Below are 26,122 nucleotides of genomic sequence, written 5' to 3' on the forward strand. Positions count from 1 at the left end.
GAAACTAGAATAATATCACGTGATGTGAACTTTTTTGGTTGGGCAGCAGTGTAGTATAATTTCTAGGTTCAATTCCTAGGTTGGGCTCTTTTGTTGTACCCTTCAGCAAGGTACTGAACCCAACTTGCTTCAGTAAATCTCTATAAATGGATGCTATTTCAAATGAACGCAAGTTTCTCTGCATAAGAACATCTGCTAAATGTAAATATAAATTACTGTGGAACCATTGATGCTGCTGACAATCCTCTTTTCCTGTGCGTTCACCACGGCAAATAAATTCATGGCCACAACATTTTCAAATGTGTGTTCCTGTGGTCTATCTTTCCTCCGTGCCAAATTAGCCCAAGCGAGGGGCTGTAGCGATCCTTTTCCTCATTCCCACATTAAAAATTCATTTTGGGAGTCCTCGAAGAAAAGCCCTGAGAGGCTGCCTAGTGGTGCACCTGCCAGCGCTGCACTGAGTGGTGACGTTACTCTGGCGTGGCAGGGGAAGGGCGCCGTCCTCACAGCTAGAGTAAGAGCATGAGCTTGACCTCAAGAGAGGTGCAGCTTTCGGCTGTGCAATGCAAACGAGCGCCGGGAGGGGGGCTGGAGAGGAAAGAGAGAGGGAAAGGGGGGGAGGAGGGGGGCTGTCTGTGTGTTAAATAAGAGGGGCAAATAACTCAGCTGGAACTGGAGGAAAGGTTACGCATACACACCCCCTCCTCACTTTAGCAATGGGAACAGCTAGTGGCAAACTTATGACTATTCCATGCACACACAAAAAACGTACTAAAAGCCCACAGCTGAACTTATGTGACTGATATTGGATTACACCCTTGTGCATAAAGTCATACTTTAGTGTCGTTTGGGAAAGGAGATGTAAAGTCTCATATAGCCTCTTTGGTCTAGTTACTTAAGGACAGTGTGGAGCCCTGGATTTTTTCCTTGCGGTTTTAAGAATTATTTATGAATTCTGCCAGTCATGACCCCAGACAACCTGTCTTTTACAGTTTGAGACTGACTCCCTGTAATCTGATTGGTTCTAGCCAGTTTTAGCCAACGTTTTGCTATAGGTTAATGGTTAAACTGGCTGGAATCACTCCAATTTGAATTCCACCTACACAATGATTTATTTGCCTGAAAGTAGCTGAGCACAGGTTTATTAGAAAGCCTATCCCCAGTACTTTTGAAGACTTATTGCATTCACGGTAATAAGTAAGTTTCATAGCACTGTACACTCTCAGAAATGAAGTGACAGTGAGACACATTTTGTTCTTTAAGGATCAAATTTCCCAAATGTACCTGAAAGTACAGTAATGTTCTCTTTGGGTACAAATAAGTGTTTTCCAAGCAAAAAAGTAAAAACCTAATATATATTGCTGGCTCGGGGTTCTATTTTTTGTACCTATAGGGGACCGCCCAAGCGACAAGCATTTGTACCTTTTTAGGCAATTTTCACACCTTTATTTCTGAGAGAGTGAGGTTAGGAGTCTAATAAGTAACGAGACTGCAAAATTAACACTGCTACATAACTAATGATATTGCAGTGAAAGTCTTTTGTTTGAAAAACAAAATAAAACCAAAAAACAGCAAGAACATAAATGTAAATATAACAGTGTTAATGTTTTTTAGGCCGTTCCATTTGTGCCATGGCCTATTGTTGATCCAGGCATTCATGGTGTTTTCACTTATTTTTCACTTTGCAGGCTGCCAGCTAGGCCAGCTAAACTGTTCCAGGAGTTTGTGCAGTTGCTGTGATGTCACAAATCTTTGGCCAGATTAATTGTTTCTGAGTGATGAAATGGAGATTATCCTGTCAACAGAAACCCTCCCTCTCTTTACAATGTTGTTTCCATTTTCCAGAATGCATCACCCCACGTGACCCCTGCCCATAGTCAGTTTTGGAACAATCTAGATCAGGAGTGCAGGGTGTTGCTGGTTCATTGGGTTACTGTAATATGCACAGGTGCAGCAATCAAGACCCTCACTGGCCCCTTTCCCTTCAAATTCATGTCCTGATAAACCTCACTGGTGTTGGGTCCAGGTTGAGCTGGCCAGTATAGTAGTTCTCTTGTTTGGATTCATTCCATTTTTACTGCAATCCTTTCCAGAAAAAAGCACACTTTCCACCTTCCAAGTTTTGAGAAGATCCCCTCGAGAAGGTAGCTGGAAATAGAAATTGACCATATGATTGGGTCATAAAAATACATGGCTAAAAACATTTTTTTTAAACATAGGCAGAGGCCATTTTATCTTGTGAAGTTCTCGTTTCATGTCTGGACATCATGTTTGGGTCATGAAAAGATGGAGGAAAAGTGGCTGATCCAAATTAGCAAGCATTTGCAAGAGCATATGAAATGCTAGGATACCCTGACATACAGCTACATTTGCTACTAATTGGCTGGCTGTTGTCTTGGAAACCACAGCACATGTATCAAAGCCATGGCTGGGTTTCCGTGGGCAGGAAGATTCAATGTTAGCATTCTCTGGAAATAGGTGTCCTTGAGTAAAGAAAAGAGAGGGGTTTGGATGACAAGTAGTCATTTGTCCTTCACGGCTGAAAGGGGAATCTCTAAGATATGGTTTGAAGGCATTCCACCCCTGAAAAGTGATGAACCTGTCTCATATAGAATCAGCAGAGCAAGAAGAATCCCTAGTCAGCCACCTCTCCTCATCTCTTTTATTGAAGGAGGATGTGACCCAGAGACCAAGCAATGCATTTGTGATGGCAAGGTCCTCTACTGCACAATTTGATGTTGAGATAAATAGCTTCCATTAACTTCTTTATCTTTTTTGTACATGGTATGGAGAATTATACATTTTGGGTACATATTTTAATGTATAATATTGGGAGTGTGTATATTTCGCTGAAAACCTGTGTGCAGTGAATTTCCCTAATAAGCCATGAAAAAGAAGGACCTCAAGCATAAGCTGGGCAACGTTATTCCGGTCGGCTCAACTTATTTTTGTGTGCTAAACATGCTGGTGTATCTGTTTACCCGTGGCATTCCCCATGCCTGTTTGCATGTGTGCTGTGCTGATGGGTTACATGTGAATGTCTGAGGTGCTGCAGCAGATGCTGTAGGGAATGGCTCGTAAGTGCTGTGACCTCATCCGTGTGACCTTTGTTGGTTTTTCCCGCCTCCCTTCCTCCAAGCACTCCGATTCTCTGGAATCTGGGGCGCATGCCTGGCTTTAGGGTGTGAAGAGTCCGAGCAGGGAGCTCTGGGCCACAGGCGCAAATACTCTCGGAAAGTGGGAAAACAGCATCGGAATTCCCGGGGAACTGGTTCAGCACGGGTGACAGGAATGTTTAGGCGGGCAGGGTGTTGAATATGGATCATGTGCAAAGAGTATTATTTTGTGATCTCACATAAACTGTCAAGTGTGTTCCTATGGGAAAATGTAATTATGGAATGGAAAATGTATTTTCTGCAGCAGCTTAGGTTGTACTAGGAGAAAAATAGACCTATGGTGAACCTTGGTGTGGACAGCCTTGAAAAGCGATTGGCTAAGTGTGTGCTGGTTTCGAGCAGCTGGACTATATTAGAAAAACAAGCGGTTTTTGAATGTGCCCCCCCCCCAAAAAAAAAAAAAAAAAATAAAATCGATTGGAGATCATAACAGGATGTTAAATTACTGATAATTTGTAGAGAACAACCTGAACTGTCCTTTCAATGGGTTAATGCCAAAAAGACATGTATGGCTTAAATGTGAATATTTACAGTAGTCCCAAGGCCCTTAGAGGTCGAATTCCATGCTGCTTCCTAGTGCCCTTCTCTCTACACAAACACTAATCATCGGTCAGTGTTCAGGGAGGCAAATCAGCTGAATTACAGCTCTCTACACACATCTGCTACATCTAATCTATCAGTGGTTACTGTTGAGGTATCAGGAAGCAAGGGAATGCTTTTTAATGCAACCAGAAATGCTACTCTGACAAATATTAGACTCAATATAGCAGGTAGGCAGGATATGCAGGGAAATATGCACACATCTGAGTTTTGTCCTTTGCCAATATGAGGTTCACCTGTTGTTTTGGGTAATTCCTTGGCTTTATGTGGTCTTCATGTCTGATCCATGTGGTTTCCACAGCACACTCAATCTGAGAAACTGTGAGGGTGGGACTGGATAGTACATTTCTAATGAAGGTGAAAGGAAAAACCTTCATTGAAGATGCCACATCCATTTAGTGCCCTTTATCCAAGTCTAATTTAAAAATCCCCAAGCACAGGACAAGAAAAACGGTCACTTAGCTTTACCGGAACAGTTACATTCCTCCCACCGGTAGGTCTGGCCCAATGCTATTTACCCAAGATATTATTATCAACCTGGAAAAACTCATGTACAGATATTTATGAACCCAATACACCCACTGCCCCTCGGCAATAATGAATGTATTAAGTAAGAATGTATGAATCATTGGGACCACAAATCAAGAAGCATCATTCAATATAGAGCATTTTGAATAGGCCTGCAAGATGCTTGCATTGATTGCTTTGGAGGGATGGTTCAACATGACATTCTCCTGGAAGTGGGTCGTATTGACTTGGTTCCGGTTGGTCGATGTGACATTCCAATTGATGGATAAGGAGGCTGTATAAAATACAGATATGATAGGCCCTATTTGCATGTGAAAAGCCATGACTGAAATTTCTCATCCATTTTAAGGTAAACACACTCTGAATTTATGTTACTAAGCAATTTCACTGACACTCACAAGTGCTGTATGTTCAGTATTACATAACTAATGTGCATGGCTGAATTTGGCCTGGACACATCAAAGTGTCACACTTGACTGGCCGATAGGCTACACTCCTGAACTTTACACCTGTCGACAGTCTGGCGCTCAAAGCATTCCTCATTGTAATAAGCCTACTGTCGTCAGACTGCTGCCTATGTGAATGGCCTACGTGCCATTCTCTGATAGTAACTTTTGGGACCGCAGCCAAGTGTAGGCTGGGAGAGTCACACGGGGCCACGTTACACCAACGCTCTCGTGGGCTACAGCGAGCAGGAAAGACCAGATGGTTCAGCACTCAAGGTCTGAGCTGCCCGGTTAAAATGTAGCCCAGCTCTCCATAGCTCCATAAGCCCACTGAGTCCAGCAGCCAGGGCCACACCACTGGTATGGGTGAACCAGGGTGGGCCACAGCCACCTAAATACTATCCTGGCCCATCCATTTATCTTGGCTGAATGACCACACCCAATTGTAAATATCCACCTAGGTAGTTCTGGCTAACCTAGTTCCATGCAGGCCCAACTATATAAATATTTCTGGCTTACACTGCTGGGCCACACAGCCCTCTTGTTTCTGTTTCTGTATTTACAGAACATTCAGTGCTTTAAGGCATGCTCCTCTCAGTCATATCAGCATAGCAGAGCCCCATCTCATCGTACATCTGTCCTTGACACGTTCTGCGGTAAGCAGTTAGTTCACTTTTTAATCACTGATAATACACAAGTGATAGATTGCACGTAGGCATGCTGCTAAAATACCCAGATGCAGGACTGGGAATTTCCAAGAAGTACAAAGGACATATTTTAATTTCAGTTTTCTTTTCCTGTAGAATTTGGCATTTCCAATTCCACCGAAATTTGGAACGTCACACTTGAAAACTATGTACAGTCATGCTTACGTACGCGCCCCACTGCTGGCTCAGGAGGGTCAAGATAACTTGCAGTTCTACTCCTAAACACGAAGTGCCAGCCTTCACACCGGGGGAGGAGGAGACCCAATTATACGTCTGTGCAGAGAGCAAGCCATGGGCACCCAGATGGCCAACAGGGGTTGCTGGAGGGGTCCTGACCAATGAACATTGTATCTCTCGGCCGACATATAGGCCATTATGCTTATGGTATCCTGTGTGACACACTTCCTGCATGAATACCCAGACCCCATTTCACATTTTCGGTACATAAGCACAAAAGAAGAAGGTGCACATTCCAAAGCTAGGTTTTATTTGATAAAATTGGCACATGTTAAATGTATAAAATCTGACAATGAAGCACTTCAAAAAGTCCCTCATTAAGCAAATGCATACAATTTCATGAAATACATTTAAAAGCATAAAAGTAAGCATGTTTGCTAATAATAATATTGTTAGAAATCCCATACCCTGACCATATAAATTAAGATGTAGATTTTAATACTTTCACACAAATATATTTGTAACCAGTAGCCAGCATTTTTTATGTACAGGTTCAATAATAAAAACAGTTTCAAGACAATTGCAAATATATGACTCTACTTTTAAATATAAATCTTTCCTTGTATCCTTACAAAATTCTGGCTGACTACTGATTATGCTTTTGCCTTACAGTACAGTATGGTAACATACAGTTTAGTTGCTATGCACTGCTGTAAGTTAGCTAGCTTAGAGCTTAGATATACAGATATTGCAGAGTAAGGCACTGGTTTCACAGTGAAGAAACCTCAGCTTCCTTCCTCATAATATCATGCTCTAAGGACAGCATGTGAGTCTGCCAGCAGAGATTTTTGCTCCCTGCAACCATCTTGTTTTTGTCTGAGTATGAGCCTTCAAAAGAAGTATGTTACAAGTGGCTTTCCTGGACCATTTAAAGAAAATGTTTTAATATTTATTAAAATCTTAGTTGCAACTGAGTGCAGTCCTTCTAACTTGGCTGGCAGTGTGGGTGTCTGTATTCAGCGTGCTAAGAAAATTGAAATGCATTCAAACTTCATACAGTGAGACACAAACCAAAGTGTACAAAGAGATAATTATGGCAAAGCATGTGTGTCTATAGATGGTCCAGAAAGCGTTTGTAATAAATGAGTGCCAACCTGGTTTACAGACAGGAGAAACTGAAAAATGGATTCTGGACTTGTTTGAGCATTAGACTGAATTTCTTAGTCTGAATGAAAATAAACCATGAAAGGATCACAAATGTGCTTGTGTTCTAATTTAAACAACAAAAGAGTTTTTCCATATATATTACCACAGCAAGGTAAAGAACAAATTATATTTTACCCTGTATCATCTATTTTAACACCTGTCATCACAGGTTTCACAGTTATCACTTAAATTACCCCTTTATTTCAAAAATAGACACTGAGGCCTACTACCACTCACACTCTCCATGAAAAGACGATACAAAGAAATACATATGCCAGCCAAAGGGCAGGTGACATGAAAAGCATCTACATACTAAATACTTCCAGGGACATTTGGGTCATTCCTTATAGCTATGGTAACCAGTTTATCTAGGGCAGTTTACCCGCTTGCAGTTTAGTCATCCTTCAACTAGAGGTCAACAGAGAGCAATCAATGATGAAATTGCGCCTCCCCAGTAATGGAAGGTATTGGAACAAGCCGCTTCTGTCCATGTCACACCTGTTTCTCTCACAGCAACCAATTGCTTTTATGGGGGTGACAATTGATTTATAAATACATAGTTAGCCAGGCGATTGGGACAATCCAATGCCTACAGTGACCCCAAGGGCATTTAGATGGTAGTGGAGGTTGAAATAATTTTGCAACACATGCTGTAGATAAACTGGTGTACCTAGTTATATCACAAATGACAAATGACAAAATGGCACATACTCTTGGCCATGACGTTCAGTGCTAAGGACCTCTATGTTTGGAGAAACATGAGGAGAGGGACAGAAACCTTCTTTTGGGCGCAAAACATTTCTCAATTGCTGAAGTAGTAAGCTTCTATTGCAGACGTAATGAGATTCTCCCTCACTGTCCATAGTTTGGTAGCATGTCACATTTTAAGCAAAATGAACCTGACCATACTTAACTGCAGCATATACACCATGAGACATAGTAACCTGGAGAAATAATGCTTTCATATTGCAGAAACAGGCCTTTAACGCACAGACACACGCGTACATACAGAAAAATGAAATGAGTTCTCAAAATGCCCAGTTTCCATCCTGCAGGTAACATCACTGCGTGCCAGAGGAAGACAGACATGTGTTGGACCGTTCCTCAGGACCCCGTTCAGATCTCTGTAAGAGTCAGCTTGTAAATTCCGTCCTCCTCTTCCATGTGTATCTGAAAGGTGTCCTCGTTCGAGTAGTGTTGTATGATGTTATCGTCCATGTTCACAAGAATTCTGATGGAGGAAGAGAAGGTTTAGAAGGTTTCCCTTTCACCAGAGGTGGAAAATCTAGGTTCAGAAAGTAGAAGTCCTCTCCAGTGACATCAGCTGGCTGAGGGTGGAAGAGACACATGGCAGTACCTCTACTTTCAGACCCTTCCCCACTGAAGAAATGTAATCTAAGTGGCATTGACTTTGATTGTGGAATTGTTGGTGCCAGACAGGGTGGTTTGAATATCTCAGAAACTGCTGTTCTCCTGGGATTTCCACGCACAGTAGTCTCTAGCGTTTGCAGAGAATGGTGCAAAAAACATCCAGTGAGCAGCAGTTTTGCAGGCAAAAACACCTTGTTAATGAGAGAGGTCAGTGGAGAAGGGCCAGACTGGTCAAAGCTGTCAGGAAGGTGACAGTAACACAAATAACCACACATTACAACAGTGGTGTGGAGGAGAGCATCTCTGAACACACAACAGTTCAAACCTAGTGGATAGGCTACAGCAGCAGACCAGTAAGTCTAAAGTATCCTGAAGTGTACACTTCAGGAGACAGCACATCTGAAGAATACACTACAGCAGGGATCATCAAATCTGGACCTCAAATCCAAATCCAGCCCTGGTGTTCTTTTCTACACTCTCTTTGCACCCAGGTAAAGGGAAGGTGGAAGGCGGCCCTCGTAGACTGTAATTTGATCATTTCTGCACTACAGCAATGAACAACACTGTACAATAGATTAAGTCATGTAACAAGCAGCCCATTACTGTGTAAGTATGGTGTGATCCACTCAAGTCTCAAACACTGGCAAATCAACCATGCCTGCCACCAAGATAGTTTGGACTGCCTTACATTTACATTTTACATTTTTGTCATTTGGCAGACGCTTTTAATCCAAAGCGATTTACAAGTACATAGGTTCTTCCACAAGTTAAAGCATCACATCCATAACCAGTAAAATACACATGAAGTGTTGTTCTAAACATATAATCATCGTAAGTGCCAAATTTATTTTGGGGGGGTTAGACACGAGGGATAGGGATATCAGAAAGGGGGGCGGGGGCCTTTTCATTAGGACAATAGTGGTTACAAATATAAGCGATGGCTCATTACCACTGTAATAGTACTCAGTTATAGAATAGTGAATGGGAGGGTATGATCAAGAACTATTCCAAACAAGAGGACTTGATTAACACTACAATGGAATGTTTCCTGGGGAGGCATCTGAAAACAGAGACATCAGACCCCCTACTGATTGGCACACTGATTGATTTAGGGAGGCCAGACACTAGCTTGCTTAAATCAAATCATATTGTTTCGGAAATACAGTTTTGTTTCCCGCCTCAGGAAACAAAACCTGGGAAAGAGTATTTAAAGCCTTTTGGTTCTGATAACAGGATTCAGATAAACTTTTCTGAATCCAGTGCATTTTCTATATGCCTGACAACAGCTGCTGCAAATTCCTGCAAAAAAACAAACTTTTCATCAAGTTCTGGAGATGTTCAACTGTCTTCACTCACTTTTGTGGGTTTTAGTTTTGGGAGACTGCACTACACTAATAAGACAACAAGACTTGTATTGCATTGAGAAGTTCTCCCTGCTTCATCACGACCCGGCAACATATATAACCTCTTACTCAGAGATACAAAATACTATTTGACTGAATCATGATCAGAAAAAGCAAAACATACCCTTTTTTGGACCTCTTATAAACTTTCCCCAGTTTCTCAAGTGGCACCTTGTATTTCTCAGATACCTAGAAAAACATGTGAAACAGAATTGATTGACTATAAATTTCCCACATAGTCCAGGGTGAAAGCAAGCAAGTTATTGTGCAAACGTGACCCACTGGAATGGAATGTCTAATGAGTTTTGATGCCGTTGGATCAAATGTATATCATGTGATTTGCCATTTGATCCTCAGCGATAACAACTGAGACCCCAGGCTCTCGATTGCTTTAGAAATATGGAGAGATGCTTATGAAATACAATCGATCTTTGTTCCTGAAATATCTTTCATCATGAAATGTGTTCTCCAGGGGAATCTTTTTTTTGAAGACAATGTACAGCCTGTTTTTAGGCACTGGCATAGCCCTTAATTATTGTGATAATATTATTTCTCAGAGTGCTATTTTAGTTCGGTTGGCTCAGCTTGGGCTAATGCTACGTCTGGCCTTTACTTTGCTGACCTTGCTATGTAGCTACCGGGCTGCCTCAAAAGGGATGCAATGACAAAATGCAATGTGTGACAAAATGCTACGATTTTGAAGGCTCTATTCTTGATGTGATTGCGGTTGGTCATACAGTTGTGGACCAAAGGGGGACGCGATTTTTAACAAAAGTTTTTATTGTTGTTATTTTTTCTTCTTCGTTTGGCGCACCACTCTCCTCTGCTTTTTTACATACAGTATGTTTTTGCGCAACCCAGTGTCCTGCCATATTACGATCAGGGCTGAGGCCTAGAGTGGAACTGCGGTCATGGGGACAGAGAGTGCTACCGCAGAGCCACAAAGTAGCGCGTGGGACGAACCGGACCACCCGTATTCTACAGGGCCACAGCACCATCAAACCGGCCAGCTCATATCTGTATTTACACTAGGCCCAACCGCTATTCTGTTGTGCTCAACGTTAGCATTCTAATTGGAGGGACTGATTTATTGAAACCAGATTGTTACGACTGCTGGTGATATACTTGGGGGTTGATGCATTTCAGTATTTTTGTAAGAAGTCAAAGTATTTTGGGATACAGTTGGCAGACATTGGTGTTTGGTAGTAGGTATTGAGGGATACATGGATAGATGATGTTTTGGTAGGTGGTATTTAGGGACAGAGGGATACTGGTGCTGGCGCAGAGATATTGGGGATTGATTGATATTAGTGTTTGGGTCAGAGGTATTTGGGGAGTAACTCATTTTGTGAGTAACTCTGTATAATAGATCTGCTAAATGCCTGTATGTAGATGTTATGCCATTAGTGAGTGTTTGGGGGATAGGCAGATATTGTTGTTTGGATCAATGATGACGGTATCTGATGGTCAGTGGATACTCACCGCCTCAACCAGGCCAGCTAGTGTGGGGGTGTTTAACATCAGCGCATCAAACACCTCGTCCATCTCCTTCCGCACGTACAGCAGAACTGCAGGGAGTAGAAGGTTGTTAAGCTCACACAAGCACATGCACACAGAGACAGATGCACACATGCATGCATGCACACACACACACACACACACACACACACACGCATGCACACAAGCCATCTTTTCTGAGAGAGAACCAAGTCCCCCCTCTGTTGTACTATATGTAAAATGATATTTTTTTCTATGATAAATGTGTCTGCTGGACCAGCAGTCTGAAGTGTTTTAGTGCAGTACAGCAAACCAGGGACCAGGTCCTGCTGAGTGCACAGCATGCTGTCAAACTACTGGCAATAACATCTACTCCCGTTTTACTAAATAATGGCTCTCTACTCCCAAGGACAAGGCACACGTTCATGTTCTTAATCACATATTAAATCTCTTTCTCCCCAGCAATTATCTTTATGGGAGTATACGTCTGTGTCACCATGAGGACATGGGTTCCATGCCCTGCAGCTTGTCAGTTCCTGACAGCTGCCTTGATGGTAAATAATGTGTCCCCAGAAATACATAAAAGACATATCTAGTTCTATTAATAATCATAAATGATGAACTGATGACACCACAAGTATCTCTCACAATCAACCAGGCAAGATAAAATTAAATGGTGATTCATGGCACAGATGTATGACCTAAATATACCATGCATGACAGATGTGTAGCACATGCACACACACACAGTGTGTGATGGTGAACCCTGGTTTCTCAATCGGCCAATGCAGTGACTTGTTTACTTGCCATTGTCTGTTTTAAACTTTAATCCGGGACTTTGTCTAAGTGCATAATCAAATACAGAGCAGCATGTGAACTTGCCCCAAACCACAAATATCTCAAAATAACAAGCGTATCCACAACCCTGCATGTGACGGTGAGAAAAATTCCCAGAGAGCATGCTGGGAAATGACCATATTCCTACAGCAAAATGCACACTGCTATTGTCTGATATACTAATACTGCTATTGATCCGGGGTCCCATTCAGGACTGATAACCTAAGCATACTGAATCCATACTCAGAAAAGTGAAACATTTGTGGTTTGATAGATAATATTTGTGGTTTAGTGTGGCAGTGCTTCGGCTTGCAGAGTGTGTGTGTGTGTCTGGGATACCAGGAAGCATGTAGACGGTTGTGTCAGGACAACAACAACCTCAGTCAACCTCAGCAGAGAATCTCAATCCGTCTCTCTCTTTCCTCTCCCTGTCTCTCCTCTGTCTCTTCACCATCACATTCTGTTTGCTTGCACAAACAATTCGAGGCAGATTGCTCTATCTATCGCCTCAACAAGCCTGCATTAATTTCAAATTCATTCTTAATTAATTTACATCCCTGGGGCTCTGTCTCTTTTTTGGCCCCGTTCTCCTTCTCCTTTAATTTCAGTTTTCAGTTCCAATTAGTTTATTGACATGAAAATTCATCTGTATTGCCAAAGCACATAGACAAATCGACAAATAAATAACACAGAATAGAGGAATATATCACACAAAAACAAAAGAGTAGCTAACAATTTAACAAACCAAATTAATTCATGAAATCCAAAACAATATTTGAGGATAAAGCAAAATAAAGATAAATTAAGTAATACGCAGACTACTAGTAGTCAGAAGTTCATCAGAGTAGTAGTTAATTAGGGGTAGAATCGCTGTCTCTCAAGCTCTTTCTCTGAGTAAATGGAACCCCATGAGTCTGAAAATGTACCTTTCTTGGGCGTGTCTGTCCTGGCCACTTTGTTTGGAGGGGAGCCAAACTCATCTTCAGCAGAGAAGATCAGTCTCTTCATGTCTGAACTGCAGCAGAAGACACAGCAGCACGTTCAGATCATTTTATAAAGTTATGGAGGAACAAACTCCAAAATACTGCAAATGGCAACACAGGAATATTTCAAACACGACAGCACTAAACTCAAGACATCTGAAGCCTTATTGAAGCTGAAAGCTGCTTTACTTAACTGAGGCTGGTGGTTTGGGCAATGCAATAGAAACACAAAGGTTGTTGGTTAGAGACCCAGCTGAGACTTGAACTAATTCAACATCACAGGATATGCTGAGCATGAAACTGTGAGTTGCGACTAGGCTGTCAGCCAAGTTAAAGAAATACTGAAATCTTAAAATGGAAGGTCAGCACTAGAACACAAGGGAAGCGCACGTTGTTCTATGGAGCTACTAGCCACAGCCAGCACTGGCATGGTCACTCGACCCGAGACCATAGGGCTCATCCATGCACCACAGTGTGGTGCCTAAACCAAATGAGCCACTCAGCAGCCCCTCGTCAAGAGATTTTAAGGAAGTTATTCTCACCCTTCATCGCCATCCTGTGCTTGGTATGGCTAGAATAGGGTAAGACAAAGAAAAAGAAAAATGTTACAACATTTAACATATGTAAAAGCACTTCATGTGTATTTTACACATGAAGTGTGTAAAATGTGTATTTTACTAGTTATGGATGTGTTGCTTTAACTTGTGGAAGAACCTATGCACTTGTAAGTCGCTTTGGATTAAAAGTGTCTGCCAAATGACTAAAATGTAAAGAAAAGCCACATATGAACAGTTCAACTAAATTCCAAGGCGAAATGCAAGCAAAATCCAAGACTGAAAACTATTTAATGATCCCTCCGTCCATGCAAAATATCTGAGGGAATGTTATCAAACTGATATACTCACTGTGCAACAGTACCAGTTCTATTTTGGGTGGTTATAAAAGTATTATTTCTTTACTGTTCTGTGAATGCTTACTGTATTTGTACAAGTAACTCAAAACTGCTCTCTACAGTAGATTTATATTCTATGCTATGCTGTGATATAAAAGTAAATGGTGAAATAAAACATGGATTATCTTATTACTTCTCTTTCTACATTCAGTAATACTACAATAATTCCAATTTCCCCCTGTATGTGACCTCACTCAGACCCACAATTAACAAAAGGCAAATGCTTTCTTTTTAAAATGTTCTTTTCTGTCATTTGGCTTTTAGATAATACAGCTGTGCCTCTTTTACTCGGGCTCTGGGGAGCATAGCAATGCAGCATTACAAAAATTCAGATGGTCTTTTATCCCTTTAACTGAACACACCAAGCAAAAACCTGCAAAGGGGAGTGTTGTGGCTGTGCCTTCATAGGGTTAAAGTTACTGGCAGCAGCAGCCACGCCACATGTTTTTAGCGCGCCTTCAGTGTCCTCACATAAACTTTGGTGCTGGTAATGCAATGCAAGTTTTATCCACTGAAGCCAGTGTTTCCTTCAACATATGGCTCTCTTTCTCCACTGCACTCTGCCTTAATATACACAGTCTGAGGCAGCGTCCATGAGCAGTACACACAGTGCTATTCACTGATAATACTAAAGCACAATGCTCCCTATTTTCTATATTCTGAAAGCCTTTTTTTATTTGAGGCATTCAGGATGGTAATAGTTTATAGTACATACTACAGTGCTGATGTGGTTTTTTTACCCTGAACTGAGCACTTTATTAGGTATTTATTAGACTTATTGTTTTTAACTTATTGGTCTTCTGCAGCCGTAGCCTATCCACTTAGAGGTTTAACATGTTGTGTGTACAATATATTACAGGTACCATACTTGGATGCTCCCCCCATGCTGAAAAAAATAAGAACTACAATTGCATCCTTAATTGTTCATATTATCACTGGAAATACTCACATGATGGTGTACGCCGGGGATGTAGTCCGGAACGAAAAGGACCGGCTGAGTGTCGAAGTCGTTAATTTCTTTGAAGGTTGTGGTATCAACAGCCTTCTGCGGTACCTGCCCTCTCCCATCTGGGTCTGCAGGGAGAAAACACAGAGACTCTCTGTTACTGTAAAAACAACACCACAGCTAGAGAGGACTAGTACAGGGATATGACTCAGTGTGCTGGAGCAGTGCTGTGAGGTGTCTTATTCTACGGTGTGGGTGCAGGTGTGTCTGTTATGTTGACGTACTGTAGGCGCAGGTGACGTGTGGTGTAGATGTACATAATTTCGGTGTAAATATATGTGCTGTCCTGGAGTAAATGAATGCAGTGTTGGTGTAGACGTATTTGGTAACATGGCATAAGTTTATTTGGCACGTATGAATTATATTGTATATACACTCTCTGAGCACTTTATTAGGTAAAGCTGTACACCAGTTTGTTTAATGAAAATATTTAATCAGCCAATCATGTGGAAGCAATTAAAATGCATAAAAGCATGTAGACATGGTCAAGAGGTTCACCTGTTTTTCAGACCAAATGTCAGAATGGGGAAGAAATGTGACTTTGTTGGTGCCAGACAGGGTGGTTTGAATATCTGTTACCTCAGTTCAATATTGGCATAGGGGTATGTAGTGTTGGTGAAGGTTCTATTTAGTGTTGGCATAGGTGTTATTTAGCATGTTGGTATAGGTGTTATATAGTGTTGGCGTTGGTGTTATTAACATGTAGGTGTATTTAGTGCACTAGGGTACTCACAGGCCCCCAGGTTGACAGACGGGTCCACACACTTCCCCTTTCGGCGGGTCTGCTTCCTCTCCTCGTCGCGGACCTTGCGCTCCGCGCCCTTGTCACAGAAGACCTTGATCTGGCAGCATGCGCGGTGGACAGGCTGGCTGCTGCCGCTGTTGTAACTGTACGTGTCGATCTGCAGGCTGAGGGGCAGGCCCTTCACACCCTTCTGAGAGGAGAAGTCCGTGCTCAGGCAGTTCACCGAGATGTAGACCTGAGAGAGAGAGGGGGAGGGAGAGGGAGAGGGAGAGAGAAGGAGAGACAGAGAGGGAGAGAGACAGAGAGAGAGAAAGAGACAGAGAGACAGGGAGAGGGACAGAGAGACAGAGAGAAAGAGAAAGAGAGGGAGAGGGACAGAGAGACAGAGAGAGAGAGAAAGAGAGACGGAGAGACAGGGAGAGAGGGAGAGAGAGAGAGAGAGAGAGAGAGAGAGAGAGAGAGAGATGGGGACATTCAGAATTTTAAAAAAAGGTTTTGGTGAAGGCGCTTATTCATTCATTACATTAGTTATATAGCTGATGCTTTTATCCAAAGCAATTTACAGTTGATCTGACTAAACAGGGGCCAATCCCACCTGGAGCAATGTGGGCCTTGCAAAGGGCCTTGCTCAAGGGCCCAACAGCTGCACATATTCTACAGTGTCTACACTGGGGCTTGAACCACCAACCTTCCAGGTCCCAGTCAATCACCTTAGCCACTATGCTGTAGGCTATCCTACAATAAGGAGATTTTCCATACAAAAGACAATTTAGTCCACTACAAAGCTAACTAAACTGGCCCTATATGTGCTGCCTGCTCAATCTCTGTCTGTGAAACTGACCCTCTAAGTGCTGCCTATTACTTCTAGGACATGGGACTGCTGCTTTGCTCAAATGCAGTTTTTTTCCAGAGGGCTGGCACATGGAATTTACAGTAAATGCCCTTGGACTGAATCAGGACTGCACCAGTATAGATGTCCTTACACAACCTGCTTTTCAGGGTCTTGCTGTGCTTTGGAGGGGAAGGACAAATGCAGGGTCAGTAATGCGTATGTGTGCACGGGTGAGTGTGTGTATGCGTATGCGTGTGTGAGTGTGCGTGTGTGTGTTTTTGGGTTAACCTGGGCCTGGGTGGGAGGGTTTACAACACTGCAGGAGGAGTCTTCGTTCTGACTTTATGTTTTGTGCGCATGTCGCCCTCTTTTGGCAGTTCTATGTAACTACCCCTGATTGTTGATAATCTGCCTCCACATTTATCTGGATAAACTTGATGCTCAGCCATGTTAAACAAAATTATGCAACGTCGCTTTTCTTTTGCTTTTGCGGGGGAAGTGGGAATGTGGCTGTGATATATGATATATTTTTTGTATTTGGACAAATATAGACATGCCATTCAGCGAAGACAATCGTGACTATGCTAAACTGAGGAACCAGAAACCGGAAACATAGATTCAGAAACCAACCAGCAAACAGAGACAAAACTCAACCTTGTAAACTATACCTGGAGTTGGGGCTCACTCATCATCTGCTGGAATATCAAGAGTATGCCCCCTATAATACTCTAGCAGGAATATAAGAATATAAGATCCAGAACCGACAGGGGCGACATGGCTCAGGCAGTAAGAACAGTCGTCTGGCAGTCGGAGGGTTGCCGGTTCGATCCCCCGCCCGGGCTGTGTCGAAGTGTCCCTGAGCAAGACACCTAACCCCCAAATACTCCTGACGAGCTGGTCGGTGGCTTGCATGGCAGCCAATCGCCGTTGGTGTGTGAGTGTGCGTATGAATGGGTGAATGAGAAGCATCAATTGTACAGCGCGTTGGATAAAGGCGCTATATAAATGCCAACCATTTAGAATCAGAGATAGTTACAATAACATCCAGCATCAGTCCCACTAGCTCAGTCAAGCTTATGAATGATCACACAGGCTCTTCTTACCCGCGCCTCCTCGTTGGTGTCCCAGGTGAAGGATATTGCGTTGTAGGCGATCTCCTCCATGTTGGTAATTGTGTCAAAGCTACCTTTGTAGTCAGCTGCGAAAGAGACAAGCATTACATGCTGGGCTGTTCCTGTCTGTCCAGAGGGATGAATGAGTAGGCGGGGGGGGGGGGGGCTATGCTGCTCATGAACAGTAAGAAGTAGTGTGATTCCTTCAGGCCTTGTTCAGCTATGTACGGTTAAGCGTGTGTGTGCATGCATGAGTGTACATGAGCACTGTATTTCTATATGTGCGTTGGTGAGTGTGCATGAATACCATATGTGTGTGGATAAGCATTTGAGTGTGAGCCTGCGTGCGCACCACATGTGTGCATGAGTGTGTGTGTTTGCGTGTGTGTACGCATGTACATGTGTGTGTGTGCCCAGGCCTCTCACCGATGTCGATACAGCGCTGCTTGGCTGTGTGCTGCCTGGAATGCCAGTACCTCCAGTGTTTGAGCTGGTCTTCTCTGCTCTTCTCCTCCCCAAACACCAGCATCACCACACTCTGAAACACAACCACAAACTATTGTCAGTCTTCCATCACCACACTCTGAAACACAACCACAAACTAGTGTCAGTCTTCCATCACCACACTGTGAAACACAACCACAAACTAGGGTTAGTCTTCCATCACAACACTCTGAAACACAACCACAAACTAGGGTCAGGCAGCCATCACCACACTCTGAAACACAACCACAAACTAGTGTCAGTATTCCATCACAACACTCTGAAACACAACCACAAACTAGGGTCAGGCAGCCATCACCACACTCTGAAACACAACCACAAACTAGGGTCAGTCTTCCATTACAAAACTCTGAAACACAACCACAAACTAGTGTCAGGCAGCCATCACCACACTCTGAAACACAGCCACAAACTAGTGTCAGTCTTATATGACAACACTCTAAAACACAACCACAAACAAGTGTCAGTATTCCATCACAAAACTCTGAAACACAGCCACAAACTAGTCAGTATTCCATTACAACACTCCACCAAGCAGGGTCATTCTTATATCACCACACTCTAAAACACAATCACAAACTGGGGTCAGCCTTCCCATCAACACTGAAACAACAACAAACAGCTTTGCCAATAACAGTAAATAAGGTCCAGCCTTCCCACCACCACACTCTGAAATGTAATCATGAACAAAGAACAGTTTCCTAGCACAAAAAACAATGAACTATGAAGTAGGGTCAAATTTCTCATTGCTCCACTGTGAAATACAGTTCAGTGGTAACCACATCCACACACTCTAACAGACAATGCTGTGAGTTCAACAGGCAAACTCTAGGTAAACATTACAAAGATGCAGATGCTCACATGGAAGAGCACTGCACACCCTTAAAGTGAAGCTTAGCCTACTAAACTCACCACAGATATATGTTTTTAAACTGACCTACATTTCTTAATAGTACTTTGTGCAGTGTGAAAAAGAGCCAATGCACCATATACATTCACACCCAGTGGTGATATGGTGAGAAGAGTCTGCTCCATACCCGTGCCTTGCTGATGGAGTTTGGGGGAACTTGTCCTCTGGCCAGCTCCCTGAGGCTGATAGGGTAGAACTGGCCCTTGTTGAGGTACGTCAACGGGTCCCCCGCAGACTTCTGCCGCAGTGACTTCAGAGCCTCAAGCGAGTATTCAAAGTTGTGACTGACAACAGAGACAAGTTACATTTTTTAGAGACAGTCCTACAGTCACTGAGGTGCCTTAACCCATTATGGACTAAGGCGCCCTATAGTTTCTTGTTTCTTGAAAACCAGTCATATGATGAAATACAATGCTGGCGTTGCATGCGTCTGTTAAGGGAGATGTAACGTGCAGGCTGCATCTGCGCGTAAGGGGTTCAGTTAGGAGAAAATGTGGGATTCAACTCAAACTTAAATAAAAAGTATGTTTATGCCAATATATCAGAACACAGAGTTAATACGAAAAGAGTCAGTTCCTTCTGAGGTGCGACACCCCAAATGGAACGTGTCCAAATAACAGAAGGGGGCAACATTTATATGAACACACTGATTTTGGTGGCTGGCTGAGCAGATCAATTGGTCTGTTTGGATGGGTCGCCTGACCGGCTGTTATTACCATGAGACTGTGTGGAACGGTGAGTGGCCATTTGCACTGACAGCAGGCCCCACGTGTAACTGGAGATCTCCTGGGAACGGGAGCACCTGCAGGACAAAGGAAAGCAAAAGGTGCATCTTTACAAAAGACACGGACAAGAGCAAACACTTGTAGCAGGCATCATCAAATCTGGCCCTCAAATCCAAATCCAACCCTGCTTTTATTTTCTCCTGGGTAATTAACTGAACAACTAGATGCTACGGTTTGGCCAGACTGTCTTCACACCTGACTCCCAGGAAAAGGAAGGTTGGAAAACCTGCAGTTCCTGGCCCTTAAGGACTTGATGAGTGATTTGACGATCCCCGACTTAAAGGATAACATCATGCTCTTAGAGCACAAGACCTAACTTTTGAAAGCGAGACCGTACACTCAGAGAGCGAGACCGTACTCTCGGCGAGCATTACTGTACTCATGAAGGACAAAGCGCCTTCCCAGGTCCCACCCTGCCACAGACAAAGCTCACGTATTCGTTTTTGTTAAGTAATCTCTCTTACAGAAAGCAGTACAGTGCTTCATTGTGTTCAGCGTACAATGGCATAATAACATACTAGCCGCTATTGTAGGCCCCCGGCCGACAGGCCTCAGGTGAGAGAATCGCTATACGGAGGAGCGGTGGTTCACCTCTTGGGAGCTATCTTTGAAGGGGTCGGTGAAGGTGGAGTCCGGGGCGTGGAACTGCGTGCTGGGGCTGAAGTGCCTGTGTTTGAGCTGCCCGCCAATGGGCTGAGAGTGGGCATCGACCCGGGAGCAGTGAGCCCTGGGGAAACCGTGCGCGGTCGCCTCCGTCTTGGTCGGGTAGGCGGGCGCGGCGGTGGCGATGGAGACCGTGACGGTGGTATCGGGCGCGGGAAACTGGTCCCGTTTGTCCCGGCACTGCTGGTCTCCCGGGACGACCATGCTGAAAGGGACGGTCCGGAGAACCTGCAGCCTGCTGTCTGTCATCGCCATTGCGACCTCCTGAAATGGAACCATGTGGTTCCTACACGCATATAAACACACACACACACACACACACAGGAAAGATGATTTGACTGCTCTTGGTCTCGTATGAAACTGAGATGGAGGAATTATAATTCTTCATTCACATTTACGAACAACATGCAGATGACTAAACCTCAATGAAGGGAAGACAACATGTAGATATAATAAAATACTAAAATGAAACCAGGACCTCTATCCATGTCATAGATTATGTACAGTAATTCAAATATACATTTTAGATCAGTGTTTCTCAATTTCAGTCCTTGGGACCCACTTGCCAGGAGGTTTTTTGTTGTAGCCAGGAACTCACACCTGATTTAACTAATCAAGGGCATTTTTGGTGGTTTGATTGGTTCAATGATGTGAGTTCCTGGTTACTACTAAAAAACCTTCTAGCAAGTGGGTCCTAAGGACTGGAGTTGAGAAACACTGTTTTAGATAATCTAAAAATAGTTTTAAAAATATATCTTTCTTTAAGTTGCTTTGCTAGAGCATAATATGACATGTTATCCCCACAGAAGAAGGGAATGTCCTATCATTTGCTGCAACATCAGGAAGGGTCAAGGCATGTTACCGTTTGTTTGTATTGGCATCACTGGCCAGAGCCTCAGTCTTAGCAGTAGCTGGCCTCTTTTCTCGTGGCACCTACAAACAAGAACACAAATACACTATTTACGTCTCAACTGACAATGCTGACTTCATCCTTATTTCATCTTCATATTATGTTTGGGGTCAATTTGACCTCATTCAGTGTTTGACATCTCTTAAAAGCCAGTTAGCCTTATTTTTTCATCTTGATACTTCACAACATTTTTTGACACAAATAGTGACAAAATGTTTCGGCTACAATAACTGTGATCATTTTTGTGGTGGTTTAAACTGCATCATAAAATATAAACAGAAAAAAAGGGTTAACGTATGAGGGACAACGTGCAGAGCTCCCTCTCTAGACCTGCACTCGGGGCTGCAGTACCTTGTAGTAATCGTAGAACAGGCTCAGGGCCCTGGTACCTTGTAGTAATCGTAGAACAGGCTCAGGGCCCCGGTACCTTGCAGTAATCGTATTACAGGCTCAGGGCCCCGGTACCTTGCAGTAATCATAGAACAGGCTCAGGGCCCCGGTACCTTGTAGTAATCGTAGAACAGGCTCAGGGCCCTGGTACCTTGTAGTAATCGTAGAACAGGCTCAGGGCCCCGGTACCTTGTAGTAATCGTAGAACAGGCTCAGGGCCCTGGTACCTTGTAGTAATCGTAGAGCAGGCTCAGGGCTGCGGCACTGTCTTCGTCCCCGTTGACACTCATCATAGCCTTGGTGGCGGCTGTCAGCGGGTTCTCCAGGAAGGTCCTCCAGGCCTCGTCCTCGTCGTTGTAGACCCGCCGCTGACCATAGCCCAGGTCATTCTGCATCACCAGCACCGCCCTTCTGCTATGTGAATCAGCGGGGAGGCAGGAACAAACCGATTAAAGATGGGCGCTATTACGTTTGATGGTCGATCACTGCTCACCACAGTTATGCGCGAGTCACGTGACACTGAACACTGCGGGGAAAGGAGCTTGTTTGTGATGGATAATTAAGAGTAAACTCATACCAAAGAAAAGACCTTTGACCGGTAAATGAAAGCCTGCTGCTCAGCTGTGGGACTGTGCTGGGTGTGTGGCTCAGATTCGACAAAGCCAAACCGTCTGAAAAGAAGAGGCCCTTTACAGAGTGTTTACATTTTACATTTGAGCCATAAATAACATAGATGAAAAAAGCAGGGCTTCACCAGAGATATGAACCTGTGTGTAACTCTGTGTGAACTTGTTGTACCCGAACAACCATTTAGCACTGTTTAGAAAAAGAACAACAAAAACACTGCTTTCAGTCTACATTATATATTTTTTTTGTTGTTTAAAAAGAAACACCTGCAGTTACTCAAAGTTGAATAAGAGACTGCTACTATGCATCATTTCTCCCATCAGAATTTGCTCTCAAAATAAATAACAAATGAATTAGCCTATGTTGTGGCTGGTTATCTTCTGGGAACCATTTGCATAGCCATGCCTATTAGGAATGTTTTTTTGCAGACTGTGTCATTTGCCTGTAAAAAGCCCTGGCTTCACTGCCAAGCATACTGCAAAGGTTTGAATAAAGCTTTTAGGCTTAAAATAATTTGAAAACAATAGGCTATCATCATATTAAGTAGGCTATGTTATTAAGAAATGGTTAACTTCAAACTGAAACTCTTTACAATACGCATATTGACACATTTCTTTGAAGATGAATGTCAGAAATATACTGTTTTTTATAACATTAAACTGGAAATAAATGTAATTCTCATGACCTAGACTGAATGTATCTACCCACAGAGATAATGAAACTGCTGTTAGCTAACGTCTGAAAGATTAGTCTTTTCTATAGCCTTAATCAGTGTTAAATTGTGGGAAAGGCACTACTACCTAAAATTAAATCAGTGGGAAAATCGCATCTTCACTGTGAATACACATATTATGACACTAGAACCATAATCCTAATTCAGTTGATATAACCTGATGAATAACCTCAAAATCTAAAAATTAATCCAGAGATCACTTTTAGAGATAATGGAAAGTAGGCTTTCTGCTCTCATTGACAGTTCATGTAAATTATATAATTTTCATTTTAAACGGTTGAGAGCAACGGGCCAGCAGTTTGTCACACTTGAAAAAATGTACCTTGAAAAAAGCATATCCGTAAAACAGGCACAACAAAAAGAATAATAACGATACTAATTTTTGACACAGTGTTATACTGGATATAGCCTAATTACATGTTAAAGTTCACGATAAACCCCACATTTTCCCAAGAGTATCTGGAGCATACCAGCATGCCCTACTTGTCAGATATTTATCTTTTTACTGATTAGGCATGTTCAGTTCTATCTGCCAGTTTGCAGTGCTGCTAATATGTTACACCTTGGGCAGCAATTTTACCACTTTATAAAGTCTATATGTTTTGACGTTTCGTTGCTAGCCAAGAGGGAGACTGAATGCCTGTCGTCAAGGCAAGGTATTGGTCATAGCCAATGTTTGTAATTCAATACATCATTGTGCCATTCACTATGGTTCCAATGGTTTTCGGATTTGCAACCCGATAGATCCGTAATTTGGAGGCAATATGATAAAACCAGGCGGACAAGCAATCGGCTATTAAACCGGAGGCGGGCAGTCATGCGTGGCCACATGGTACAGACTACTCTGTAACACATCTCAAGTTATGATCCACTACTAAACTCTTGGAAAACTTGGAAAACGATTGTTAACAATAACAGTTCGTTTTTAGTGTTGATAAAGATTATGAGACCAGTGGCTATTTTGAAATACATGGAACCAAAAAAAACTTTGCTAGTTTGTAAACCCGAAATATCTAGTTTTTGTAATTGAATGGACTATTTAGCGACTCGACCATCGCCAAATATTAAATAATTAGAACGCATTGTAGCCTAATTGTGGAAATCAGTCAACTTTTGTATTAAATTCTATTTAAATAAACAAATAAACAAATAATGATTCAGAAAAGAATTCTGACATAAAAAGTCACACTTTTAACTGCCCAGAAACGAAAGCATTTAAAGTTGTAAACTAGTGATCAACTAGCGCTGCTTTGACACGCCTAACAGGTGCAAATACACCTGCATGTTGAAATATGACAATTGAAGCTAGCCTGCTGATCAGTCCTGAACATCCACACACTCAAATGGGACACACCATGGCTAAAAGCCTCTTTTTACATTTAAGACAATAATAATAAAGATGCAATGACTTTATAGGCTATTGGCTTACACGCTTGAAGAAATCTAAATGATTCAGATCATAATCCAGACATCCTACCGCTATCGTAGCCTACAACTGCAAGCAAAGCCTATAGCCTACTTACTTGCTCTGTTCCTGTGTCATCTCGGTCTGTTTAACTGGACTTTCTAGTTGGTACAGTAAATCCGATCTGTCCACTTTGGAAGAACAAATATAAGCGGCTGGATAAGCGAGCGATGTCAGAGGTGTCTCTGTGAGAACGGGTTTAGTTGGATTTTCTCGCTTTTTGAGGTGATGTAGAATTAGTAGTCCGTTTTACCTAAGACTAGGAGACGGCATGGATTGGATCGATAGGGAGGCGGGGACCTGCTCACTTGCAACAGGCTACATTTCATTTCAGACTGTATTTCATTGGGTCAATCGTGGCATGGTTCACGCCCCTAGACAATACATTTGCATCGATATTAGCCCATTGCATTGCATTAGGGAACACCAGGAATGATTATAACACTTTTTGCTCCAACATATAATAATAATAATAATAATAATAATAATAATAATAATAATAATGAATGCATAACTTAATGAGTATAACTTAATGAGTTTTTATGCTTATTTAATATGTTACCTATATTTGTAACTTATTTCAACATTTTTAAAATGTTCTACAATATCACAGAATGTGTGAGTTAATGTCAAATACAAAGAGGTTACTGGGGTGATTTCAAACAATTTACACACTTTCAAACTTTAGTTTTTTGGCTTTACACACCCAATATCTCACACAGAGTCATCAAACGTAACCTGAAAGGGGCTTAATAAAAAATTATCTGTAAACATTCCTCAACTTCTGCTTTTAAAATAATATCTGTTCATTTTAATAAAGCCTTAGCATTTAGCCCACCTAGGCCAAGACCTACTTCGCGACCACGTGTGAATTGCCTTTGTTTTCTCCGCTATAATTGTGTAAGCATGTTGTGGGATCTATCTATATTTGCATTTTTTTCCATACAAGGCTTAAAACGGGTTCAAATATGGAAAGAAAGCAAACTACACTTGTGTGTGATGGATGGAATGAATGTACTATTAATTTAAAGCAGTAGGCTACAGTTGAAAAGGGCGACATGATTATGATGTTATATGGCTCCTACCTTGAAAATCCACTCAGTGCTGTCAGGAACAGGAAACAAATGTTCTATCTCAATGCTACCTTTCAGAAAAAGAAGTAACAAAGAAACTCTTAGAGGTGGTGGAAAATAAAATCTTTTAAAAATGTAAAACAGGTTGACATCATTACAGCAAGGAAACTGCCCATTTGGGTCACGCAAGATCTTGATGAATGCAGATTAAAATGGCTGCACTGTGTTGGAGTTGTTGGATCAAAACTTGATACTTATTCATCTGATTGATAGACAGAATTCGGTAGGTGTGTTTTTTTTTTTATGCTTAACTTTAAGCAACATACCACAAAGCTTGTTCAGGCATGCCACAACCAGCTCACAAAAATCAGATCATTGCTGTCATGTGAGGATACTGGAAAAAGAAATGCCTTTACATTTTCATAATTAGACTATTGCAATGTTGAGTGTAGTGAGTTGAGTTTTCAAGCTTTGGTCTGGTGTT

At 42.4% G+C, this 26,122-nt stretch overlaps 1 protein-coding gene across 3 annotated transcripts; it reads right to left on the reverse strand.

The window, feature by feature from the left end:
* Nucleotides 1-5,923: 5,923 nt before the first annotated feature.
* LOC133128511 (grainyhead-like protein 1 homolog) lies at nucleotides 5,924-25,755 on the reverse strand. Of its 3 annotated transcripts, none has more exons than XM_061242103.1 (15): nucleotides 25,651-25,755; nucleotides 21,968-22,154; nucleotides 21,303-21,373; nucleotides 20,369-20,726; nucleotides 19,709-19,794; nucleotides 19,120-19,276; nucleotides 18,005-18,116; nucleotides 17,570-17,664; nucleotides 15,623-15,869; nucleotides 14,833-14,957; nucleotides 13,474-13,502; nucleotides 12,875-12,963; nucleotides 11,097-11,182; nucleotides 9,739-9,803; nucleotides 5,924-8,071 (listed from the first exon to the last, which is right to left on the reverse strand). In XM_061242103.1, the coding sequence occupies exons 2-15, from the start codon at nucleotides 22,133-22,135 to the stop codon at nucleotides 7,957-7,959; spliced, it is 1,803 nt and encodes a 600-aa protein (XP_061098087.1). In that variant the 5' UTR covers nucleotides 22,136-22,154; nucleotides 25,651-25,755; the 3' UTR covers nucleotides 5,924-7,956. The 3 variants fall into 3 exon arrangements, with proteins under 3 accessions (XP_061098087.1, XP_061098086.1, XP_061098084.1); XM_061242102.1 differs by lacking the exon at nucleotides 25,651-25,755 and adding an exon at nucleotides 24,624-24,796 and having other exon boundaries at nucleotides 21,968-22,151; XM_061242100.1 differs by lacking the exon at nucleotides 25,651-25,755 and adding an exon at nucleotides 24,624-24,796.
* Nucleotides 25,756-26,122: the final 367 nt, after the last annotated feature.

Source organism: Conger conger, chromosome 5 (assembly GCF_963514075.1).
Source record: "Conger conger chromosome 5, fConCon1.1, whole genome shotgun sequence".
NCBI lineage: Eukaryota > Metazoa > Chordata > Actinopteri > Anguilliformes > Congridae > Conger > Conger conger.